Source organism: Papio anubis, chromosome 6, assembly GCF_008728515.1.
Source record: "Papio anubis isolate 15944 chromosome 6, Panubis1.0, whole genome shotgun sequence".
Classification (NCBI taxonomy): Eukaryota; Metazoa; Chordata; class Mammalia; order Primates; family Cercopithecidae; genus Papio; species Papio anubis.
In genome coordinates this window covers 77,413,102-77,437,340 of record NC_044981.1, presented here as the reverse complement: position 1 = coordinate 77,437,340, position 24,239 = coordinate 77,413,102, and the positions used below count along the sequence as shown (strand labels likewise).

At 39.1% G+C, this 24,239-nt stretch overlaps 1 protein-coding gene across 2 annotated transcripts in view; it reads left to right on the top strand.

Moving 5' to 3' along the window:
- The first annotated feature begins 2,078 nt into the window (after positions 1 to 2,078).
- Positions 2,079 to 24,239, top strand: part of IBTK (inhibitor of Bruton tyrosine kinase) — a 78,396-nt gene continuing 56,235 nt past the window's right edge. Inside the window, exons 1-6 of one of the 2 annotated variants that reach the window (XM_003897844.5) lie at positions 2,079 to 2,274; positions 9,159 to 9,838; positions 15,249 to 15,345; positions 17,588 to 17,712; positions 22,092 to 22,202; positions 23,758 to 23,928. In XM_003897844.5, coding sequence (XP_003897893.2) covers positions 9,518 to 9,838; positions 15,249 to 15,345; positions 17,588 to 17,712; positions 22,092 to 22,202; positions 23,758 to 23,928 — 825 coding nt within the window. In that variant the 5' untranslated portion in view covers positions 2,079 to 2,274; positions 9,159 to 9,517. Of the gene's footprint in view, positions 2,275 to 9,158; positions 9,839 to 15,248; positions 15,346 to 17,587; positions 17,713 to 22,091; positions 22,203 to 23,757; positions 23,929 to 24,239 lie in introns of those variants that run through there. The other variant, NM_001302104.1, reaches the window with a different exon arrangement.

Genomic DNA, 24,239 nt, shown 5'->3' with positions numbered 1-24,239 from the left:
GGTTATTTCTTTCCTGCTTCATCTACTTATCTCCTTGTTATCTAGTTATCTGAGTTATCTTCTACTCATTCTTTACTTCATGTGTCACATCTCTTGGAAGTCAGATTAAATCTATCACAGTATTCTTTGTAATACTTATAAATGTTGCAATTTATTATGCTTGGGAATATCTGGATCTACATGTATTTTTGTCCACTGTTGGATCCCCAATGCTTACCACAAATTGTCCGAGACCTGGTAAGTTTTACTTTTATTTATTATTATTTTTTTGAGACAGGGTCTCACCCCAGTTGCCTAGGCTTATGCAGTGGCCTGATCTTGACTCACTGCAGCCTTGATCTCCCAGGGCTCAGGGTATTCTTCCACTTCAGCTTCCTGAGTAGCTGGGATCACAGGCGTGCACCACCATGCCTGGCTAATTTTTTTTTAATTTTAGTAAAGGCAGGGTTTCACCATGTTGTCCAGGCTGGTCTTGAACTCCTGGGCTCAAGTGATCCACCGGCCTCTGCCTCCCAAAGTGGTGGTATTACAGGTGTGACTCACTTTGCTTGGCTGTCATTTTTAAATTAATGAATGCCTGCTTGGAATAATTCAGCCACTAAGGTAATACTTCATTTATTAGCACTATTTATGAAGTATTATTGTGCGCTACTAAGGCCCTCTGCTAAGTGCTATATATTATCATTACATTTTCACAACCCCAAAATAGATTATTTCTCCCATTTTGCAAATGAGGAAACTGAGGCTTCAGAAAAGTGAATTAACTTGCCCAGATACAAGAAAGAGAGAGAAAAGTTATGAACTCAGGTCAATGCGTTTATTTACACTAGCAGCTTTATTTGCTTTTATTGGCTTCTTTGTTCATGAACATGAAAGTCATTATATGTAGCTTCTTTTTTAAAAAATATCTGGAGATACAACTTAAGCTTATTTTCAAAATCACTCAATTTTTACATTACTAACTGGTTTTTGTTTTGTAGGAAGTAGGGTATTCAGAATAAAGAGCAAAGAAACAATTATGTGCTGGGAAGGGCAGCAGGAGGGCTGGGTCCTAGTCTCCCTTTCTCTTTCGCTAAGCAGCTGTGTGGCTTTGGGCTAGTAATCTACTCTTCCACAAAAAAAGCTTCAAAAGAGAGCAAGCAGAGCTCAGTGGGCATTAAGACATGCACAACTCCTTTCTTTTAGAGATGAGATGAGGCCAACTCAATGGCTTGTAAAATTCACAACGTGGCAGAGCTGTACAGCCAACTTATGATTCCTAGTGTCGTTTGTTCTGAGTCACACTACCCCTCCTTGAACAATCATTTACTGAGTGCTTACCATATTAGGCATTCAGCAGCAGTATGTTTCCCATTCAGTACCCTAGTATTGATTATTGGCTACTGTCCCTCCTAGTTTTTTCACTCGACCACTTTCTAAACGGCCTTTAGATTCAGAGTTCAAGTGGAAAAAGCCTAGTGTAAGCCTGGTGTCAGGCACTGAGTGGCGTGACCCGGGTCGGCAGCTAGTCCCACTGTGGTGATCTAAGAGGGCAGTGACGCCTTCTGACCAAAGGAGTGACTGCCAGATAATCCGGGTGTATAGCGATCCAGAGAGGGGTGAGGCTGGGTTTACTTAGACCACACCTTCGGCTTTGCAGTAACCCCACTGCTAAGGCCACGGGAGGAAACTCTTTTGTGCAAGACGCCTATGCACCTGGCTTCTGCTGCGTAGTGACCGGGTGTCCAAGGCATCCGGCCAGGTCTCCTTCTCCACTCGGGTTTAGCCTCCCCTCCGAGTCTCCAGCTGCCTGGAGAGACGTTTCTAACTAGGAGATGGCTGGCCTGGAAAGCGACACTCCCATCACCGCTATTGGCCTAGAGTCCCCCGCTGCGGCCTTTCTCCCTTCCCCGCCCCTGGCCTGAGTCAGCCGCCCCAAGGCCGGCGAGGTCAAGCTCCTTTGGGGCATCAGGGAAAAAGACCATGGCAGAGGTGCTGCCACGCGAAACCTTCTGGGCAAGCACCAGCCAATCATCAAGAGACATACAGGAGCCCTAGTCAATCAGCGCCCGCCTTATTACTGAGTACCGCCCGCTCGGGCCCTTCCTCCACATCCCCCTTCCCGATTCTTGTAGTCGCGGCTGTGTTGCAGCCGCCTGCCGAACTGACCCGGCTCTGGGGACCGGCCCCTCTGGCGCCGTTCGGTTTCTCTTATTGCCTTCACTGAGGATGAGTCCCTGTGTGGCTCTGTGTGGACCCTGCGGAATCCACCGGCGCAGTTTCATCTAGCGACTGGTGAGGGAGGGCTTGGCGCTGCCCGACTGTGCGGAGCGGCTTCCCTTCAGTCCGGGGGCAGGGGGAGAGTATTCGCCTTCCGGAGGGTGCGGGTGGCTGCGGACGGCTGCGCGGGGGGACCGTAGGGAGGGGACTCTGCGGCCCTGAGGCTGCCGGGCTTCGCGCGAGGCCGCGCGGAGAGGGCCGAGTGGCCAGGGTCCCTACCGCCCCCCTTAGCTAATGAATGGCCTGTCCCGGCGATGCGCTAAGCTCCCGTCCTGCGGGACACGCCCTCCAGCGACATTGCCTTCCTAGTTGTGATAGTTGTGTAGTGTCACTTTCCTTCGAGTCTTGGATTTGAAGCCATTCCTAGGGGCGCTCATGTTCTTATCCCCTTCCTGGAGTCACAAGTTTGAGTCCACTCTGCGGATACCGACTCTGTCGGGAAGCAGGTGGTGAACTCTGATATGTGGACATTGACTGTTATGTAAAAAGGAACTGATTCTTTTTGGAGGGTGGTGGGGGGTGGTGAGAGAGACAGAGAAGACATGCCTTTTGTTTTTGTAACAGGCAGAGCTGTCTGGCTCAAAGAGTTTTAGTTCAGCTGCGAATTAGGTAACACAGGCCGTCCTTGACTCCTATTTTCCAACGTAGTTCATAAAACTTGGCTGTGTTAGCCAGAGATTCATGTAGCACCTTGTAACTTATGCTCGAAGTAGGCCATTTGAAATTTATCAGAAATACTGAAAGGATGTGACTTTTATGAGTAGTAGTGTTTCAATGCCCACAAAGTGGTGTAAATTCACAGACTTGCCAGCCCCCTCTTGATCATTTCTCTTTTTGTATTTTGAATTCCTTAACTTTTATTTGTTTTGGAAATTGAAGGAAGGTAGATGAGGACAGAACTGATTTCTAAAAATAATTACATTTGCAAATATTTGCAGAAACCTTTAGTCAAACCAGAGTTTACTTCAAGAAATTTTTTAGGCCGGGTGCGGTGGCTCATGCCTGTAATCCCAGCTACTCGGGAGGCTGAAGCGAGAATTGCTTGAACCCGGGAGGTGGAGGTTGCAGTGAGTGGAGATCGTGCCACTGCACTCCATCCTGGGCGACAGAGTGTGGCTCCGGCCCCCCCCCCCCCCGCAAAAAAAAAGATGCCTGTAATGCCAGCAGTCTGGGAGGCCAAGGCGGGCGAATCACTTGAGGTCAGGAGTTCGAGGCCAACATGGTGAAACCCCGTCTCCACCAAAAATACAAAATAATTAGCCGGGCATGGTAGTGTGTGCCTGTAATCCCAGCTACTTGCGAGGCTGAGGCAGAATCGCTTGAATCTTAAGCTTCGGAGTCTCCAGCTACCCTACCAAACTGCTTTTGAATTCAATTATTTTGAATTGAATTCCATGGTACTTTTTTCTACTACATTATACTACTATCATTAAAAGTTTTCTAACTGCCTTTTGGGAGAGCAGTTTGGTAGCCTAGGATAGGTGGGATCAAGAGCACTTTTCTGTTGATATTATTTTAGGTAGGCTTTTAAAATTTTCATGTGAATTTCCTCATCAGAAAATGAAAGTGATCACATTTACAGGGGCAATAATAAGGCTGAAATAAGGATTATATTTATGTAGAGCACTATGTATAATGTATAAAACAAAATTTCACCTATAATTTTTGTGTTTGTTCTGTTGTTTAGTTTTGTTTTGCTTTACTGACTTCCAAAGTATTGACCCCTTACTCTTCTTTCTAGTTTCTCTATCTGTTATCCAAGCAAGAAACCTGGGAATTACTACCACATCTTGTCTTTGGATTGCCTGCCCTTTTTTTTTTTTTTAATCTCTAAGGAAGGGCACATAAGGCTGTCCAAAATCTGGTCTATCCTTGTGTGTTGTTAGGCCTCACTTCTGTCTTCTGAATTATTTAGAAATTTTGGAATGGACCAAGGTAATTCTAGTTCTTTTATATTTACTATCCCTCTGCTTCAAATGTGCTCTCACCCAGAATTTATCAGGCCATCGCATATGGTACTCTTTTTTTTTTTTCCCCAGAGAGAGTCTCGCTCAGTTGCTCGGGCTGGAGTGCAGTTGCATGATCTTGGTTCTCTGCAGGCTTGACTGACCAATTTTAAGTGATCCTCCCACCTCAGCCTCCAGAGTAGCAGGGACTACAGGGACGTGCCACCACGCCTAATTTTTGTATTTTTTTTGTAGAGACGGGTTTCACCATGTTGCCCAAGCTGATTTCAAAGTACTGGGCTCAAGTGATTTGCCTGCCTCAGCCTCCCGAAGTGTTGGGACTACAGGCATGAGCCACTGTGCCTGGCCGGTACTCATCTTTTAAGTCTTAGTTTATACATAGTTTATATATCTCCTGTAGAAAGTCTTCCCTGGACCCCTCTTCTGCACTTCTCATTCCTGTGTGTCACTTGTTTTATCTTGACCATAGGTTTATAATCATGATATGTTTTAGTTACTTGCCTAAATAAAATTACTCTCTTGAGAGCTTGTTTGGAGGTTCTAGCAGGGGAGTGCAGCTACTCGTATACCATTGACTGAAGACTGGCCCTCCTCTAGCGGGGATGGTCGTCCTCTTCGACCGTATAAAATTACTCTCTTATACCAAACTGTGACCCTTTGATAATAGGAACTGTGTAATAGATCATAAGTTTTGTTCAGTTAGTACATATGTTTAACTAGCTATGCATCCACCTGAGTATTATCCATGAACCTGTATTTTATTTTATCTAAAATATTTAGGTCCTAATTATTTTCGTATTCCCAATGCCTTGTGACCTACTGTGGATGTGCTGAAGAAGACAGTGTAGCGTAGCAGAAATAACATGGACCTCATCATTAAACAGATCTGTATTTGAAGTCTGACTCCCTCTTTTCCTGGTGGTATGATTTGGGTGGTTTACTTGACTGGTCTGATGTAAAGCATTCTGTATGTATTAGGTGTTTAAATGCTTATTTCCTTTGCTTTCTTCCCCCTTCAATAAGCAGTTTTTGAATGCATAGATAAGAAGTACAATAGACATTGGAAATATGGGCCTGGAATTTAGGACAAATATGTGAGCAAGAGACAGATTTGGGGATTTATAATCATGTGTATGGTAGAGTTAAAAGCATGAAAAGGATTGAAACTATCAGGGAGAATATGAAGTAGAGGACTGAGGATCATTTGAGAGAAGCCAGTATTTGAAGGCCAAGGGAAGCGATAATGCCCTGGGAAGAAGTGGTTAAGAGAGAGAGAGAGACCATGCTTAAATGCTTCTGTGACTTCCTGCCCTTCCAGTATCTCTTTTAGACTCCTTAAGGGAAAGAGGTTTTAAAGACATAAAAGCAGGGAAAGCAAGTAAGATAAGAATTGAAAATATCCAAAAGTGTTTGGTAATTTGGAGGTCATTAGTAACTTTAGCAATAATGGTTTCTTTGGAGAAGCGGTAACAATGATAATGAAGCTCAAACATGAATTTTGGAATTAAAATTTATTACCTTTTTGTGACTAAAGAAACAATAGTAATGAAAACTCTCATTTGTTGAATGCATATTTAGTGCCAGGTACCATGTTAGGTAGTTTCATTTATCATTATAGTAACCCTGTGAAATGGGTGAATTGTCTCTATTTTCAGATGAAGGAACAACTTGGAGAGATTATGTAATTTTTTAGTTATATAACTGATAACAGCTGACATTGCTATATTTGAATCTATATATGTGAAACTCTAAGAAATCGTAGCTCTTAATCGTTTCCATGTTTATGTTCATAGTATTCTGTAGTTGCTGCTTTCTGTGTATGATAGTATGGAATAACTTTTTAACATTCTTGTTTTCCCTTTTAAGTGTTTAAATTATATATACTAATGAATTAAGCAATTCTTTTCTGTTGCATCTTAATTCTTTAATGTAAGGTTTGAGGGATTCACCAATAAGTAGTTCCTTCCAGGTATTATGCATACACTGAAAATACAAAGATGGTGGGATTTTAGAGCTTTAGAAGAGTGAAGTTAACTGGATGAACTGTTTTGCCACATGCAATAAATAGTCACTACTTATTCAAGGACACATTCTAAAACCCCCAGTGGATGCCTGAAACTGCGGAGAGTACTGAACCCTCTATATGCTATGTTTTTACAATTTGATAACCAAGAGAGCTACTCTCAGTGACTATCGAGTTGGTAGCATGTACAGTATGGCAATGCTGGACAAATGGATGATTCATGTCTCAGGCGAGGTGGAGTGGTTTGGAGTGGGACACTATGAGACTTCATCATACTGCTCAGAATGTTATGCAATTTAAATCATAAATTATTTATTTCCAAAGTTTTCATTTAATATTTTTGGACTGTGGTTGATTGTGGGTAATAGAAATTGTAAAAAGCAAATAGATAATGGGGAACTACAGTATCATGCTTTCCATTTTTAACCTTTTAAACTACTTGAGAATTGGTACCTTTTTTTCCTCTTTGCTACCAAATACTTTTTTGTTTGTTTGTGTTTTTTTTTGAGATAGAAGTCTTGCTCGCCCAGGCTGGAGTGCAGTGGTGTGATCTTGGCTCACTGCAAGCTCCGCCCTCCTGAGTTCACATCATCCTCCTGCCTCAGCCTCCTGAGTAGCTGGGACTACAGGTGCCCGCCACCATGCCGGGCTAATATTTTTTTTTTTTTTTGTATTTTTAGTAGAGACGGGGTTTCACTGTGTTAGCCAGGATGGTCTCGATCTTCTGACCTCGTGATCCACCCGCCTCGGCCTCCCAAAGTGCTAGGATTACAGGCATGAGCCACTGTGCCCGGCTCACTTTTTTTTTTTTTTTTTTGAGACAGAGGCTTGCTTTGTCCCCAGGCTGGAGTGCAGTGGCGGGATCTCGGCTCACTGCAGTTTCCACCTCCTTGGTTCAAGCGTTTCTCCTGCCTCAGCCTCCCAAGTAGCTGGGATTAGAGGCGTGCGCCACCATGCCCAGATAATTTTTGTATTTTTAGTAGAGACGGGGTTTCACCATGTTGGCCAGGATTGTCTTGATCTCTTGCCCACCCCGGCCTCCCAAAGTGCTGGGATTACAGGCGTAAGCTACCGTGCCTGACCTCAAAACACATTTTTATTTGGTTCTGTTATTTTGTTGTTGTTCAAATCAACATTTTAAGGGGGGGATGATTTTTATGAGGACTATATCAAATTACACAATGTATAGATTAGTAGAAACAGATCTGGAGCTATTAAGTTGGTGCAAAAGTCATTGCAGGTTTTGCCATTAAAAATAATTGCCATTACTTTTAGAGGATTGGTTGTTGTGTTGGTGGTGGTGATATAGTTTTAGAGGGTATAGGTTTGGGATCGGACTCTTAAATGTAATTGCCGTTAATTTTTTTTTTTTTTTGATACAGAGTTTTGCTCTTGTTGCCCAGGTTGGAGTGCAATGGTGCGATCTTGGTTCACCACAAACTCTGCCTCCCGGGTTCAAGCGATTCTCCTGCCTCAGCCTCCTGAGTAGCTGGGATTACAGGCATGTGCCATCACGCCTGGCTAATTTTGTATTTTTAGTAGAGACAGGGTTTCTCCATGTTGGTCAGGCTGGTCTCAAACTCCCGACCTCAGGTGATCTGCCCGCCTCCGCCTCCCAAAGTGCTGGGATTACAAGCGTGAGCCACTGCGCCTGGCCATTGCCGTTATTTTTAATAGCAAAACCAGCACCTACTTTTCACCAACCTAATAGACAGAATTATAATCATCTAGTTCAATGTTTTCATTTCCAGGTGGCGAAATCAAAATAGTTTAAGATCAGAAAACTAGTTAGATCTCAGATTTCTGACTCTTGGTGTGGTATGAAGTGGGAGTGGGAAAATACAGATTTAGAATATTTCATACTTCTCTCTAATACATAGAAGCTTTCCCTGTACATATAGTAAACTCATGTATGTCCTTCTGAATAGTCTTCTTATAGCTGATTTTCTCTGCTCCCAAAGACTATACATTAAGGAAGAACTAAAAAGACCATATATATTGAGGGAAAATTTTCTCCTTTTGTCTTTAAAAATTTTTATGTAATTTTTAAACTATTGAATTAATCTTTTATGACTTTTGGATTTCAGATCCTACTTAAAAAGGTGTTTTGTACTCTGTGATTATAAAAAAAGAACCTTCTGTGTTTTCATCCAGTGCTTTCGTAGTTTCGTTTTTTTGTTTGCCTTTGAACCATCTAAAATTTATATTGGTATAAGATTTAAAGTAAGTACAGTATCTAAAGTTGTTTTTTTAAAGATAGCTATCCAGTTGTTTGAATACCTTTAATTATCTCTTCTTATGATGAAGGATCTTTCAGGCAGAAGTAACAATGTTAACACTGTGCCTGGGTACTTAGTAAAAACGGAATAACTGATGAGAGTGTTGGTTATTGTTGTGTTGGTGGTGGTGATATAGTTTTAGGGGGTATAGGTTTGGGATGGGATTCTTAGAAAGATGGTAGATTTAAGCGTATTCAAAGCTTGTGGGGACATAACTAGTAGAGTGTAAAAATACAGCATAGAAGGAATGAAGGACTGGAAGGAAAGAGAGAAACTCTAGAGTACAACCAATATAGGTTAACTAACTTTAAACATGAGAGTGGAAAAATGGAGTAAGGATGATTGATATAAATATAGGTACCATAAATATGAAAGGTCGATAGATTTAAGAAAAAAATGAATTAACCTGTTTATGCCAGAGGTTGCAGATTTTTTTGTGAAAAATGAGACCTTGGCGATGACCTTGAGCATTAGGATATAAATAACTCCCGCAACCTTAGTGTTCCAGTAATGGAACACTAAGCATAAATGGGTTAAGGGTATCTAAATATGGAGGTAGTTGTGTTCTAAAGTACTCAAGGAGAGCGAGAGACAGATTTTGAATTTTTATTTTCTCTTCTTCTCTCATAGGTCACCCTTGCAATTATGGATATTTAAAAGGATCAGACAGTGTGGAGGGGGAGTTCCCCTCCTCACTCCCCCTTGGTGCTTGACTCCAGGAATAATTTATAAACTGTGGAATTTTTTTAAATGAAGAACTTGTATTTGATATGAACTTTATAGAGCTATTTATAATTTTTTTGATTTAAGTGCCAAAAAGTTGTATAAAGATAAATAGTTTTATACTATTGTCGTGAGGATTTAAATTATCCTAAAAAGGTTATTTATTCTCGGTAACTCTTCCTCAATAGCACCTTTGTGTCCTGGCTTTTTCATTTTTTAAAATTAGTTTTCACGATTCTGAAGTAAGCGGTATAAAAACAATTAGGATGAATTCACCCATGCCTGACTGCACATCAAAGTGTCGATCCCTGAAGCATGCTTTGGATGTCCTTTCTGTGGTAACAAAGGGGAGCGAAAACCAGATTAAGGCCTTTCTCTCCAGTCATTGTTACAATGCTGCAACTATCAAGGATGTTTTTGGCCGGAATGCTCTCCACCTTGTTTCCTCCTGTGGAAAGAAAGGAGTGTTAGATTGGCTTATTCAGAAAGGAGTGGATCTGTTGGTGAAAGACAAAGAGTCTGGATGGACAGCATTGCACAGAAGCATTTTTTATGGACATATTGATTGTGTTTGGTCTCTCTTGAAGGTAAGTGTCATTTGTTTATTTTAAACATATTTAGTCTGGAATATGTTTTTCTTAATCATTTTCATACCTCCTACATGCTTTTTGGAAAAGATTTGCCTTTTTTCTTACTTGTTTGCTGTCGCTTACTACTGTAACTGATCTTTGGAATTAAAACTCCATATATCCTTTTACTTAACTTTTTTATGATGTAAAATTTTAAACATTTATCAAAGCTTACTATATATAATGAACTGTTGGCCAATTTTATGTTATTTGTACATCTCATATAATTTTGAACTAAATTCTATACATCATTTGATGAGTATTATACATTATTAAAGGAAATGCTTTACATTAAATAAGCAAAATTTATTTGAGCAAAGAATGATTTATGAATCAGGCAGCGTTCAGAACGAGAAGAGGCTCAGAGAGCTGTGCTGCAGCCTGAGCAGTGAGCTTTCATAGGCCGATGAAGAAGAAAGACAAAGAAAATATATTTAATTGGTTAGATTGGAAAGACCTTAGTTAGAGGTTAGTTGGTAGTTTCTGATTAGTAAAGACTCTAGTTTCATTTTACTGTTTACTGGTTTTCTGTTTACTTACAGATGAACTTAAAGTGCTAGAGCTGCCCCAGTCTAATGGCATCCCATTTTATATTTTCGTAACAATATTTTTTAGTATTTTAAAATGGTTTATTCTTAAATAACTATATTATTAACTTTAAAAGGGCACTAGTTGTTGAACATTATTTAGGAATTGTATTTTTGAGTAGTATGTTTCATTTCCTGTTTAGTTAGCATACGGTGTTTGTAAGTTCTAAAGAAACTGATGAGGCCAGGTGTGGTGGCTCGTGCTGTAATCCTAGCACTTTGGGAGGCTGAGGTGGGTCGATCACTTGAGGTTATGAGTTCGAGACAAGCCTGGCCAACGTAATAAAACCCTATCTCTACTAAAAATACAAAAATTAGCCAGGTGTAGTGGCGTGTGCTTGTAGTCTTAGCTACTTGGGAGGCTGAGGCATGAGAATCGGTTGAGCCCAGGAGGCAGAGGTTACCGTTTGCCAAGATTGTGTCACTGCACTCCAGCCTAGGCGACAGAGTGAGACTGTCTCAAAAAGAGAAATTGATAGCCAGGTGAGGTGACTCACACCTGTAATCCCAGCACTCTGGGAGGCCAAGGTGGGTGGATCACCTGAGGTCAAAAGTTCAAGACCATCCTGGCCAACATGGTGAAGCCCTGTCTCTTCTAAAAATACAAACATTATTAGCTGGGTGCGGTGGCACATGCCTGTAATCCTAGCTACTTGGGAGGCTGAGGCAGGAGAATCACTTGAACCTGGGAGGTGGCGGTTGTTTTGAGCTGAGATCGCACCACTGCACTTCAGCTTGGGCATCTGAGCAAGGCACCGTCTCAAAACAAAAAAAAAGAAAAAACACTAGTCTTTAAAATTGCTTAATTTATTTAAAATTTTCTTTATAGTAGATTAGGTGTGTTGTACTGACTAGGCAAATAATAAAGTATTTTGAGATGCACTCCAATGTCATTTCACTAATGAATGCAAATTAGAAACTCACTGTAAGAAGTCATAAGTTTTAAATTTAACAATTTTTTTTTTTTTTTTGAGACGGAATCCCGCTTTGTCACCCAGGCTGGAGTGCAGTGGTGTGATCTCAGCTCACTGCAACCTCCACCTCCCAGGTTCAAGTGATTCTCTTGCCCGAGCCTTCCCAGTACCTGGGATTATAGGCACGTGCCACTATGTCCACCTTATTTTTGTATTTTTAGTAGAGATGGGGTTTCCCCATGTTGGCCAGGCTGGTCTTGAACTCCTGATCTCAAGTGATTCACCTGCCTCGGCCTCCCAAAGTGCAGGGATTACAGGCGTGAGCTACCGTGTCCGGCCTTAAATTTAACAATTTTTTTGTCATGTTTGCGGAGGACCTGGAAAAGAAAAAAACATTTCTGGGCCTTAAGGAACTTCTGGTCAAATTCAGAAGCTTATCTTCAGTGTCTTCATTTAATTTTGACTTAAAAAATATTTCTATAGTGGCTTTTATGTAGTAACATTTACTGATCAGAATAATTTTTAATTATATACTAATAGTAAAATATTCTTTTTTGGAGTTAAACTCCCTACTGATCTACTACTACTACTGCTACTACTACTTCTTACTGAATCATCGTGGACACGTTATTAAATCTTGAACTTCAGTTTTGTCTATAAAAAGAGAATAATAATAGCCCTTTCCTTATTTTTTTTTTCCCCAGGGACTCTCCATGAAGAAAAGCGTTTTTAAGTTTGTTAATGGTAGAACTGATTCCTCTTATATCTGAAACCTTGGGGTATCTGTTTAATTTCCGTATTGTCATTATAGGGAAACCTAGGTTAGTAAGAGTTAAAGCATCTGTCAGCTCCATTCTTACCCTTTTCCAACTGTAAAACCTTGGGTTTTTTTTTCAGTTTCTACTGGAAAGTTGGATGACTGCCAACCCTGTTGAGCTTGAGAAGGTCCCTGGGTTTGGTTTCCTGCCATCCTAGGGGTTGCCATTTAGGTGTTAGCATTTAGGGCTACAGTTTGAAGTAGTTATGGTATGTACTGAATTTTGGTCCTTTCCTCCCTGTGGGATTTTATTGCCCCATTGAAATCCTCAATCACTCCAACCACCTTGGCTAATAGAAGCCTGGAAATTGTGCCTTTGCCACCTTGCCCTTAGCTTGACTGTCTTATTGGCGTCAGAGCCTTGCTGATCAGTGATAGATATGTAACAGTGGATGTATTCCACTGATGGTTTTCCCCTAAATCCTGTATTGACCCTTCAGCATTCTCATGTTGGTAGGCTGTCTGCTTTTGTTCAGCATATTTTTTTCCTTTGACCTTGCAACACTTCTTTAATTGGAAGGGGTGCAGTGATAGGTGTCTTCATGTCAGTTCCATCTCTGATGCCAGCTGTAGCACTTCAGGTATTATGGATTATCAGGAAGAAACCACACACATTTTAAGTGAATTTGCATTTGATAAAACTTTACAGCTATAACATTTCCAAATTGCACAGTAAATTGTCAGTTTCTTATTGCCAAAGATATAAAACCTTAGCAGAAACTTGTTGCCTACAAAAAGCTGGAATGGAGACAGATTATCTCATGCAGATTTTTGGGGGCTTCTTGATTCCATGACAGGATGCATGGCTGGTAAAGACTGTTTATGCTTGTGGAGTTCTGCTGTATCTGTTGTTGCTAAACCATTGCTCTTTTATACTGGTGCTTTACTTACTATGCTGGAAGAACTTGCTTTAATGTTTCCCATTGGTAAATAGAAGACTTAACAGAATCATAGGTTATATGTATTAAATAATATACCATCTGTGAGGTATTTGCAAGAAATATTTTTTGAGTGCCTGATATGTGCCAGGCAGTAATCCAGGTGCTAGGGATATTGCAGTGAACAAGACAGAATCCCTTCTTTAAGTTTTTATTCTACTAGGGGGAGATAAACCAAAACCAAGCAATTAAATTAATGAACAATGGCCGGGCACAGTGGCTCACATCCGTAATTCCAGCACTTTTAGAGGCCGAGGCGGGCAGATCACCTGAAGTCAGGAGTTTGAGACCAGCCTGGGCAACATGGCAAAACCTCATCTCTACTAAAAATAATAAAAGTAGCTGGGCGTGGTGGCACATACCTGTAATCCCAGCTACTGGGAAGGCTGAGGCAGGAGAATTGCTTGAACCCAGGAGATGGAGGTTGCAGTGAGCCGAGATCACACCACTGCACTTCAGCCTGGGCAACAGAACTAGACTCCGTCTCAAAAACAAAAAACAAAAAAAATTAATGAACCAATAGGAAAATGCTTGATAAATATTGATATATTCGAATTATTTTTGCATGCAGTTGGAACCAACTATGGTAACATAAACAAAAGATATTGAAGGGATATCAGATACCTCACAGAATAAACAGGTCTTAAAGAATTAACTGTCAAATAATAAATAACAAAAAATTCCTCAAACTAAAATAGAGTAAGTATAAGCTAAATATAATAAACTGATTTGAAATTTTATGTCTCTCCTTTACCAGATAGTTTTTTTTTTTTTTTTTTTTGAGATGAAGTTTTGCTCTTGTTGCCCACGCTGGAGTGCAATGGTGCGATCTTGGCTCACTGCAACCTGTGTCCTGGGTTCAAGTGATTCTCATGCCTCAGTCTCCCAAGTAGCTGGGATTATAGGCATGCACCATCACACTTGGCTAATTTTTGTATTTTTACTAGAGATGGGGTTTCACCATGTTGGCCAGGCTGATGTTGAACTCCTGATATCAGACAATCTGCCCACCTCCCAAAGTGCTGGGGTTATAGTCATGAGCTACCGCGCCCGGGAGAGTATGGCTCCTCAAACACAAAAAGAGTTAAATGTTTATGTTCACATGTAGTCCCACACAGACAGAAACCCAGAGCTAGGGACTTGTAGGGACAATGCATTTATGGGGTATTAAAGTGGTATCAGACCTGCTTTACCATCAAAAATGTTCACATGGCCGGGAGTGGTGGCTCACACCTGTAATCCCAGCACTTTAGGAGGCTGAGGTGGGCTGATCACGAGGTCAGGAGTTTGAGGCCAGCCTGGCCAACATGGTAAAACCCCATCTCTACTAAAAATACAAAATTTAGCTGGGCATGGTGGCGGGCACCTGTAATCCCAGCTACTTGGGAGGCTGAGTCAGAAGAATCGTTTGAACCCGGGAGGCGGAGGTTGCAGTGAGCTGAGATCGTGCCATTGCAATCCAGCCTGGGTGACAAGGCGGGACTCCGTCGCAAAAAAAAAAAAGTTCGCTTGTAGTTAATTTTTATTTAAAGTGTTAATTTTGTATTTCTTCACATGTTCTGGTCCTTCCTTATTCCAGCAAGAGTTGGATATGTGATTTTTCTTAATTATTCTCTGCAGTATGTGAGAGAAAAATGTGTGTGAATATGAGAGATAAGTTATTAAATTTTTTTTTCAGTGTATTTATGGGATTGATTATCTGACTTTTTGGTATATAAGAATAGGAAGATGGCCAGGCGTGGTGGCTCACACCTGTAATCCTAGCACTCTGGGAGGCCAAGGCAGGTGGATCACCTGAGGTCAGAAGGTTGAGACCATCCTGACCAACATGGAGAAACCCCGTCTCTACTAAAAATACAAAATTAGACGGGCATGGTGGCGGATGCCTGTAATCCCAGCTACTTGGGAGGCTGAGGCAGGAGAATCGCTTGAACCTGGGAGGTGGAGGTTGCAGTGAGCCAAGATCGTGCCATTGCACCACTCCAGCCTGGGCAACAAGAGCGAAACTCTTTCTCAAAAAAAAAAAAAAAAAAAAAAAAGAAAGTTACTGATTATAGGTAATTGATTTTATATATATATATATTTATGTATTTTTTTGTTTGTTTGTTTTAGCATGGTGTTAGTCTGTATATTCAAGATAAAGAAGGCTTGTCAGCTTTGGATCTTGTAATGAAGGATAGACCAAGTCATGTAGTATTCAAGAATACTGGTAAGAAAATTTCACAAATGGGTTGGGCGCTGTGGCTTACACCTGTAATCCTGGCAATTTGGTAGGCTGAGGTAGGCAGATCACTTGAGGTCAGGAGTTCGAGAATACTGGTAAGAAAATTTCACAAATGGGCTGGGCGCTGTGGCTGACACCTGTAATCCCAGTAATTTGGTAGGCTGAGGCAGGCGAATCACTTGAGGTCAGGAGTTCGAGCCTGACCAACATGGTACAACCCCGTCTTTACTAAAAATACAAAAATTAGCCGGGCGCGGTGGCAGGTAATCCAAGCTACTTGAGAGGCTGAGAAGCAGGAAGAATCGCTTGAACCGGTGAGTTGAGATCTCACCACTGCACTCCAGCCTGGGTGATAGAGCTAGACTTCGTCTCAAAAAAAAAAAAAAAAAAAAAAATTCACAAATGTATTCCATTAAGGTGCAGCTTAGCTTAGAAAATTTTAATGAAATTTTATTCTTCTTAAAGTAGTCGGGAAATTTATTTGTGTGTGGTTATCTGCAAAGAAATATATGTTGGATGTTTTTTGTTTGATATTCAGAACACATTTTGCATTTTAAAATTTGAATCCATATTTATGTCTATAAAAGTACAATCTAAAATGGGAGGACTGTTACAATCGTAACTACTGTAAAGTAATTGATATATATTCAGAAAGTAACATCAGCATTGAGGTAGAAGGAAAAAAGAATGGAAATTGTTCTTCCTTTTGTTGTTGTTAAGATAGGGTCTCTGGAAATTATCATTTTTGTGGTTGTTGTTGAGATAGGGTCTCGCTTTGTCAGTCAGGCTGGAGTGCAGTGGCATGAACACGGCTTATTGCAGCTTCAGCCTTCTGAGCTTAAGCGATCCTCTCGCTTCAGCCCTCCAAGTAGCTAGGAATACAGACCCATGCCGTCATGCTCAGTTAATTGTTTTTTTTTTTGGAGATAGAGTTTCGCTCTTGTTGCACAGGCTGGAGTGCAATGGTGCGATCTTGGCTCGCTGCAACTTCTGCCTCCCAGGTTCAAGCTGAGAGATTCTCCTCTCTCAGCCTCCCGAGTAGCTGGGATTACAGGCATGCACCACCACACCCGGCTAATTTTGTATTTTTAGTAGAGATGCAGTTTCTTCATGTTGGTCAGGTTGGTCTCGAACTCCTGACCTCAGGTGATCCGCCTGCCTTGGCCTCCCAAAGTGCTGGGATTACAGGTATGAGCCACTGCATGCGGCCAATTTTTATATTTTTTTTTTATAGAGATGAGGTTTTGCCATGTTGACTGGGGTGACCTGGAACTCCTGGACTCAAGTGATCCTCCTGCCTTGGCCTCTCAAAGTGCTGGGATTACAGGCGTATGCCACCGTGCCCAGCCCCAATTATTCTTTTATTCGCACATTCTCAGATTCACTTATCCCTCCAGTTTGTTTGCACTTTTAGATTTGGAAGTGGGAATTGGCAGAAAAGAAAAGATTTAACTGGGGCAGTGTATAGTTTGCATTTAACTAGTGAGCAAGCTGAGTAAGGACACATTCCGTATTTTCATTTCTACCCTGGATGCTGTGTTGCAGGTAACAGTGATAATTCCATTCTAGGACTTTATTCATCTTCTAAAATAAAAATGAAGATTTATATCATGAACTTAGCTGTGATTTCTATTCCAGTTTAATGGGCTTTACCCTAATCACTAATTTGATTTTGTGTCTATGAAAAACAAAGTATTGAAAATTAGTGTTCCTGTACAAACAATAAAACCACATTTGCTACATTTAGAACCTTTGTCTGCATGGATTAATAATATCTTACATTTGATATAGGTCTATATATTATTTTCATGGAAACTAAGCAGATATGACCGGTGGTATTTTACTCATTTGGCAGTTAAACTTTAGCTGCTAAAGAAACAAGGAACAGCCTGGGCAGAGTGGCTCATGCCTGTAATCCTAGCACTTTGGGGGGCCGAGGTGGAAGGATCACTTGAGCCCGGGAAGTGAAGACCAGCCTGGGCAACATAGTCAGACCTTGTCTCAATTGTTTAAAAAAAAAAAAAAGAAGCAAGGAACAAATGTTTGATTGCTTGCATTGAGACAGGCCTGTACTATGATTTGGATTTTCTATTTCTAGAATTACCTAATATCATATTAATAGATTCCTTCACAAAAGAGTGTTGGCATCTTTCAAATATTGTAGTTAAATTAGTTCTTATATTTGTTTTAAAACATAAAAAAGTATAAAAACTAATTTTTATTTTAGATCCTACAGATGTTTATACTTGGGGCGATAATACAAATTTTACCCTGGGTCATGGAAGCCAGAATAGCAAACATCATCCAGAGTTGGTGGATCTGTTCTCCAGGAGTGGGATTTATATCAAGCAGGTATTTTGAAGTACAATCTGCATACTTTTAGAGATGAGAAAGAACTTTGGTATTTGATTGTTCAGCTTTTCATGTGAGTTACATAACTTTGTTTAAGGTACGGTAACATTTTAATGTTGTAATCAATCAATAGAACTTTACTAATTTTATTTTAGATATTGTTAGCCTTAACTATATTTAGACTTTGTAAAATACCCTAAAATATAAGATATTTGTGCAATTAGTGTTAGAAATTAGAAAATGTTATACAGATAGTAGTTTAAGAGGGTAGAGCTGCTCTTGATTTTCTAGCTTTTCTATTTAACGAACATTAGAATTCTGTAAGCTGTTTCTCAAGTGAATTTGTTGTTGAAGCTCAGTGTTATTTTTGATAAGTGAACAACAGTTTTTTTTTTGGTGGCATTAAAACATAAAATAATTTCAATTTAGAAAACAACACACTTCTTTCATTTTTCTGTAACAAAATAATGTTTTTAGGTTCCAAGCTATTTATCATGAAGAGAATATGTTTAATCTGATGTGAAGTTGGATGACAGCAGTCTGGAAAGGCTATAGAGTTTTATAACTGACGGTCTGGTAAACTGCCAGTCATTCTGTTTATTTATATTCTCACTGACAAGCAATAAATAATTAAATGTCTAAGTCTCAGTTCTCAGATTGGATAGTAGATAGTAGAACTAAAATTTCATCACTTGCGGAGACAGATAAGCAATGTTTTGGAAGTGTGGAGTTCAAAAATTTGCCCTCAGGTGCTGTAGGCACGAGGGATGCTTTTTGTGAACCTGAGTTCTTAAATGTAAGTAATTGTAAAGATTTGGTCTGTGGCCTTACATCCTTATAATGCATGATATCTTCTGCTTCCCTAGATACAGCTACTGTTGACAAATCTTTCTATATAACATTGTGTATACTTGTGTATGTATGTGTATCTCTAGCCCCAGTCTTTCTCTTGAACTTTATTTGTCGTACTGTGGGTATTCTTTCAAGATATTTAAATTTAGAATATCTAAAGTGTTATTTTTGCCACTCCTAAACTACCCTATTCAATTTTTAATGCTATAAATCTCAATTTATAAATCCTGAAGATGATACCTCAGAGCATGTCTATTTAGTTCTTCTCTGTCTCATGAACCTAAGTGCCATGTCCTTTTCAAGGTCTTTTTTTGGACAGTGACAACAGTGTCCCAATTTGACTCTTTGGCTCCATTCATTTCCAACCCCGATAATATTCTTCTCCAGAATTATTTGTCTTAAAAAAGAGGTAATTATGTCTTTATAGCTAAATCACCTTTGGATAAAGTCCAAACTCTGTGACTTGGAATGTAAGAACTTTTTCAGTCTTCCTAAATTACCGTTTCAGCTTATATTTCCTACAACTTCCTAGTTATATTCTTTCTGCATTTTGAAGTTCATAAAACTTCTTTGATCCAGAATATGAGCTTGGAGTGTTTTTATCACTATAGTACTGGCTCTTTCTAACTTTCACCTATTATTCATATATGACATATATAACAATACTTAGCTTATATCCTGAGATTGAATTCTTAGACAGTTTTTAGAGCTATTTGACAACATATCCCTAGTTTGCCCAGGACAGTTCTGATTTATGATTATTTTCCTAGTGTAATTGTTAGTATCCTCTTTCATTCTCAAAAATGTTTGCATGATAAACTATATGACCACTATATTTAGGGTTCCATAGAGCACTGTTTTTTAAACTAAAAGTCGCAACCTAATGTATCACAACCACCAATTGAACAAAAAAAGCAATAGAATCCTTAAACTCTAGAGAATATTAAATTTTGAGAGAACAGGAATAAAAGCCCATATAGGAATGAAAAGTGGCCAGAGAAGTAGGGAGTAGAATGGTATCATGAAAGCTAATATTCTAGTGGGTCATCTACATAGACCTGGAAGGAACTTAAGATAATGAAAGGACTTGTAATGGGCAAGAATCAAGCTTGGTGTCCAAGTCTTTAGTGAATGTGAGGGGGGTGAGCAAGATGGTGAGAAATCAGAGCAGGGGCAGCAAGTATACAAGCTGCTCACACCTAGTCTAGAGCTTTTTGCAGACATGCTAATCAGAAAATTTTTTTAATGCTGAGCTTGAGCGGGTCCTCAGACTCCTCCTTAAAATGGTAATCCAACCATTAGCAGCCACTAATGATTGATTGGAATTGTGGCACAAGAAAGACACCTGTTTTTCCTTTTCTGAGGCAGTACGTGATATACCTTTATTTCATGAACTGTTACGGAGCAGGGATTTTAAAGACAAAAGTGAAGGAATCATGATGGCATTAGGAAACCAGAGGGTGATTGAAATGTCTGATTCTAAGAAATATGTAGTTTGGAATATTTGAGTATATTCCATTTGCGAGGGTTGTGAGTGAACTAGTGTACTCAAAGAGAAAGCCACATTTCAGGTAAGGCAAGGCAATGGGTGTATTTTGTGAAGGTATTAAGGATCTAAGGGATTTTATTTACCACAGAATGAGGGTGAAGCAAGCATAGTGGATAGGTTTGAGAGGAAAGAAATCAGTATAAATTTCAGTCAGGGAAGAGAAAGCAAGTATGGGAATATTAACTGAGTACCAGTTATATAGAGAGCCCCATTAGTTATTGAAAAGGGGCTGATTCTGTATTATGCAGTACCAAATGAATTAACTACTATGAGATAGAGATTATTAATGTTAGTATTATATATTCCAGATAATTAAAGTGAAAATCCATGTTCAGTTCTCATTTAAAAATTCAGGGGTATTAGACCGGGCGCGTTAGTTCACATCTGTAATCCCAGCGCTTTGGGAGGCCGAGGTGTGCAGATCACAAGGTCAGGAGATCGAGATCATCCTGGTAATACAGTGAAACCCCATCTGTATCAAAAATACAGAAAATTAGCCAGGCGTGGTGGTGGGCGCCTGTTCGGGAGGCTGAGGCAGGAGAATGGCGTGAACCCGGGAGGCGGAGATCACAGTGAGCCGAGATCGCACCACTGTACTCCAGCCTGGGTGACAGAGTGAGACTCTGTCTCAAAAAAAAAAAAAAAAAAAAAAAAAATTTCTGGGATTTTAAAGTTAGATGACTTAAAACTGTCTAGTATTGTAACTGTTGTTTAGTAGTAGAAGCCAGCAATTGTAGGATGGCATTCTAATATTGAATATAAAATTGAATGAAATGTATTCTTTCTCATTTCATAAAATGAATTTCACTGACAAATTGTAAATTTAAAATACAAATTTGGATTTTATTTTTAAACTTTGTAGGTATTTGTGGTACAGCTAAATCAGATAATAATCTTTGCATTACTTTTTTTTTTTTTTTTGCTAGCTATATTGTGCTTACAAAATTCCGAGTGGTCTAGGATATGTGTAAATATTTAGAGCTTGTTTAGCTTATAATTTTTTTGTTTTCCAAATCACCTTGACTTTCTGGAAATGATTTTAGGGTTTCTTTATTTCTTACTCATCTTTTTATATCCTAAGTTAGAAATATTTGCAGATGTTGTAAGAAATATGAATGCAAACAATTTTCAAAAATGAGAAGATTTAAAAAATATTATTAAGGTAAAGCGAGTATAATGAATATCAGAGCTTGGAAAATAGCAAAATGTGGCCCGGGGTTAGATATGTAAATATATATATATTTAAAACTGCTGATCATTTCCTGTATTGTGTTCTGCTGAAGCAGTTCAACTGTTTCAGTATCTTTGTCTTCTGTAGTATGTGAATGGTAAGTCTGTGTATCAGGGGCAAGGGAGGGTACTGAGATTGAGGCAGATAAGGAAAAAGGAAGTGGGAAAGGAAAGAGAAAAACTTGAAAATAAATATAAAATTATTTATTAAAATAATTATAAATGTATAATATTAAAGATGTGTTGATAAAACTAGAGATAAGGTGAAGGACATAGTGCCCCCCACACTATGTATAAATGGCATTATTGTTTTTTAAAAACACTCTGAAGATGTTTCTGTTATTTTTATTAATACCATATATCACTATTTGGTAATCTTTATGCTTCCTGTTGCACTCTGCTCATTTCTTTCTATTTGGTATTTCATGAAATTGGAAAACAATTGGCTACTAAGTTTTGGAATTGAAGATTTAAAATTATATTTTCCTTTGAGTAATCTCTTCTGTGGGTAACATGCTTAATTCTTTCTTTGTTCTGTTTTTTCATGTCAATGTTTTCAGACATAATTTTAAAACAAAGCATATATATCTTTTATTTTTATTACAGAAAACGTAAAATGTGGAAATTTAAATCTTATGAATTCCCCTTGTATCCATTATCCTGTTTAAATAATTAACAATATTCTTTCTTTTTCATAAAATATATTTTATTCAGAGACGTTTACTAATATTCTCTTGTTTTCCCTTAGGTGGTGCTTTGTAAATTTCACTCCGTGTTTCTCTCTCAGAAAGGGCAGGTTTATACCTGTGGTCATGGTCCTGGAGGGCGATTAGGACATGGAGATGAACAGACATGCTTGGTAATTGAAATGTCATTACACTGTTTAGGTAACTTTAGAAAACTGCTGATAAGCTGAAAGAAACAGTTAACTAAGTTTTTTTTTTTCAACTGTAAGGACGAAATAATACACCAATTGATAATAGATTTAAAAAAATCTGTTTCCTGGTATATCACGTTCAAATTAAGGGTTTACATACAATGCAAAAGGATTAAAAAAGTAATACTTTGGTTATAGCAAATACCGAGTCAGGAGTGTATATAAGCTTTAAAATGTTTCTACAGTTGAAATAAAAGAAGGCAGACTAGGCCAGGCGCAGTGACTCATGCCTGTAATCCCAATACTTTGGGAGGCCGAGGCAGGCGGATCACCTGAGGTCGGGAGTTCGAGGCCAGCCTGACCAACATGGAGAACCCCTGTCTCTATTAAAAATGCAAAATTAGCTGGACGTGGTGGCACATGCCTGTAATCCCAGCTACTCGGGAGGCTGAGGCAGGAGAATTGCTTGAACCTGGGAGGCAGAGGTTGTGGTAAGCCGAGATCCCACCATTGCACTCCAGCCTGGGCAACAAGAGCTAAACTCCATCTCACAACAAACAAACAACAACAACAACAACAAAAAGAAGGCATACTAATTGTAAAACACTTTTCCTGAAGTAGTTCTGGTTTTTGTTTTTAACTTTTCATTAAGATTTCTGTGGTCTAAAAACTGAGCCAGTATTTTCATTATATAGTCACAAAATTGATATTAATGCTACTGAAACTTAGTGCTAATTAGAAGAGACCTAGTACATTACCTATCAGAAAATTGGTTCACTAGGTTATTTTAATTTTTTTTTCATGTGGGGACTTCTGGTATACTTATCTATTAAATGGTGCTTTAAAAAAGGGGAAAGCTATAATGATAATAGCTTCCATTTTTGAGGGTTTATTTTGTTCTAAGTATTGTTTGTGCTTTTCATATATAATTATTACCTAAGCCTCACAACAGCCCTGTGAGGCACAAGTATTGTCTTCATTTTATGCATGATGATGATACTAGTAATAGCAATCATTTATTGACTGATTACTGTTTTCAGATGAAGAAAATGAGGTACAGAGAGGTTAAGACATTTGGTTGAGATCAAATAGGTAGTGACAGAAGTAAGATTTGAACTCAGGACATTTAAATGACTCCAAAGGAATATGATACTATATGTTTGGTTACTCCCTGAAGGGAAGCATTGATTCTGTATTTTTGTTTTTTTCAATGTACCAGTGTATACTTTGATGAGTTCCCTTTATTCATACCAAACAAATTTGCACTTGGTGTATGGTAAAGGCTCAAAAATCATTTGTTGAATTGAATTATTTCACTGAAATGTCTTACTGGGCTTTTGCATTTTGCTGATAAACTTACAACCATATTCTTTTAACTCATCTACCCTTTGCTGAAATGTAGAATTTACCTATGATCGATACAGCCATGTATCAGTCATGTCATTTCATGTCATTTTAGATGTAGCATCATCAAATTCTACTTGCATATCTGTATAAATGGTTAATGTAGTGTACTAAAGTTCATTTTATTTTGTAGGTCCCTCGGCTTGTGGAAGGACTGAATGGTCATAGTTGTTCCCAAGTGGCAGCTGCTGAGGATCATACTGTTGTGTTAACTGAAGATGGATGTGTTTATACATTTGGTCTAAACATTTTTCATCAATTGGGAATTATTCCTCCACCTTCCAGTTGTAATGTACCCAGACAGGTAAGCTTTACTCCTTTAAATAATAAGCTTTTACATTTGCAATAAAACCTATATGGACAAAAAAATGTAGGTTATTGACAGAGCAACTTATTTTATTTCTGTTATTTAGCTTTATCTTCAGTGGTATATATTGTCTTTATTATTTATTATTATTATTATTATTTTGTTTGAGACAGAGTCTTTCTCTGTTGCCCGGGCTGGAGTATAGTGGCATGATCTTGGCTGACTGCAACCTCTGCCCCTCGGGTTCAAGCGATTGTCTTGCCTCAGCCTTCTGAGTAGCTGGGATTACAGGCACACACCACCGTACC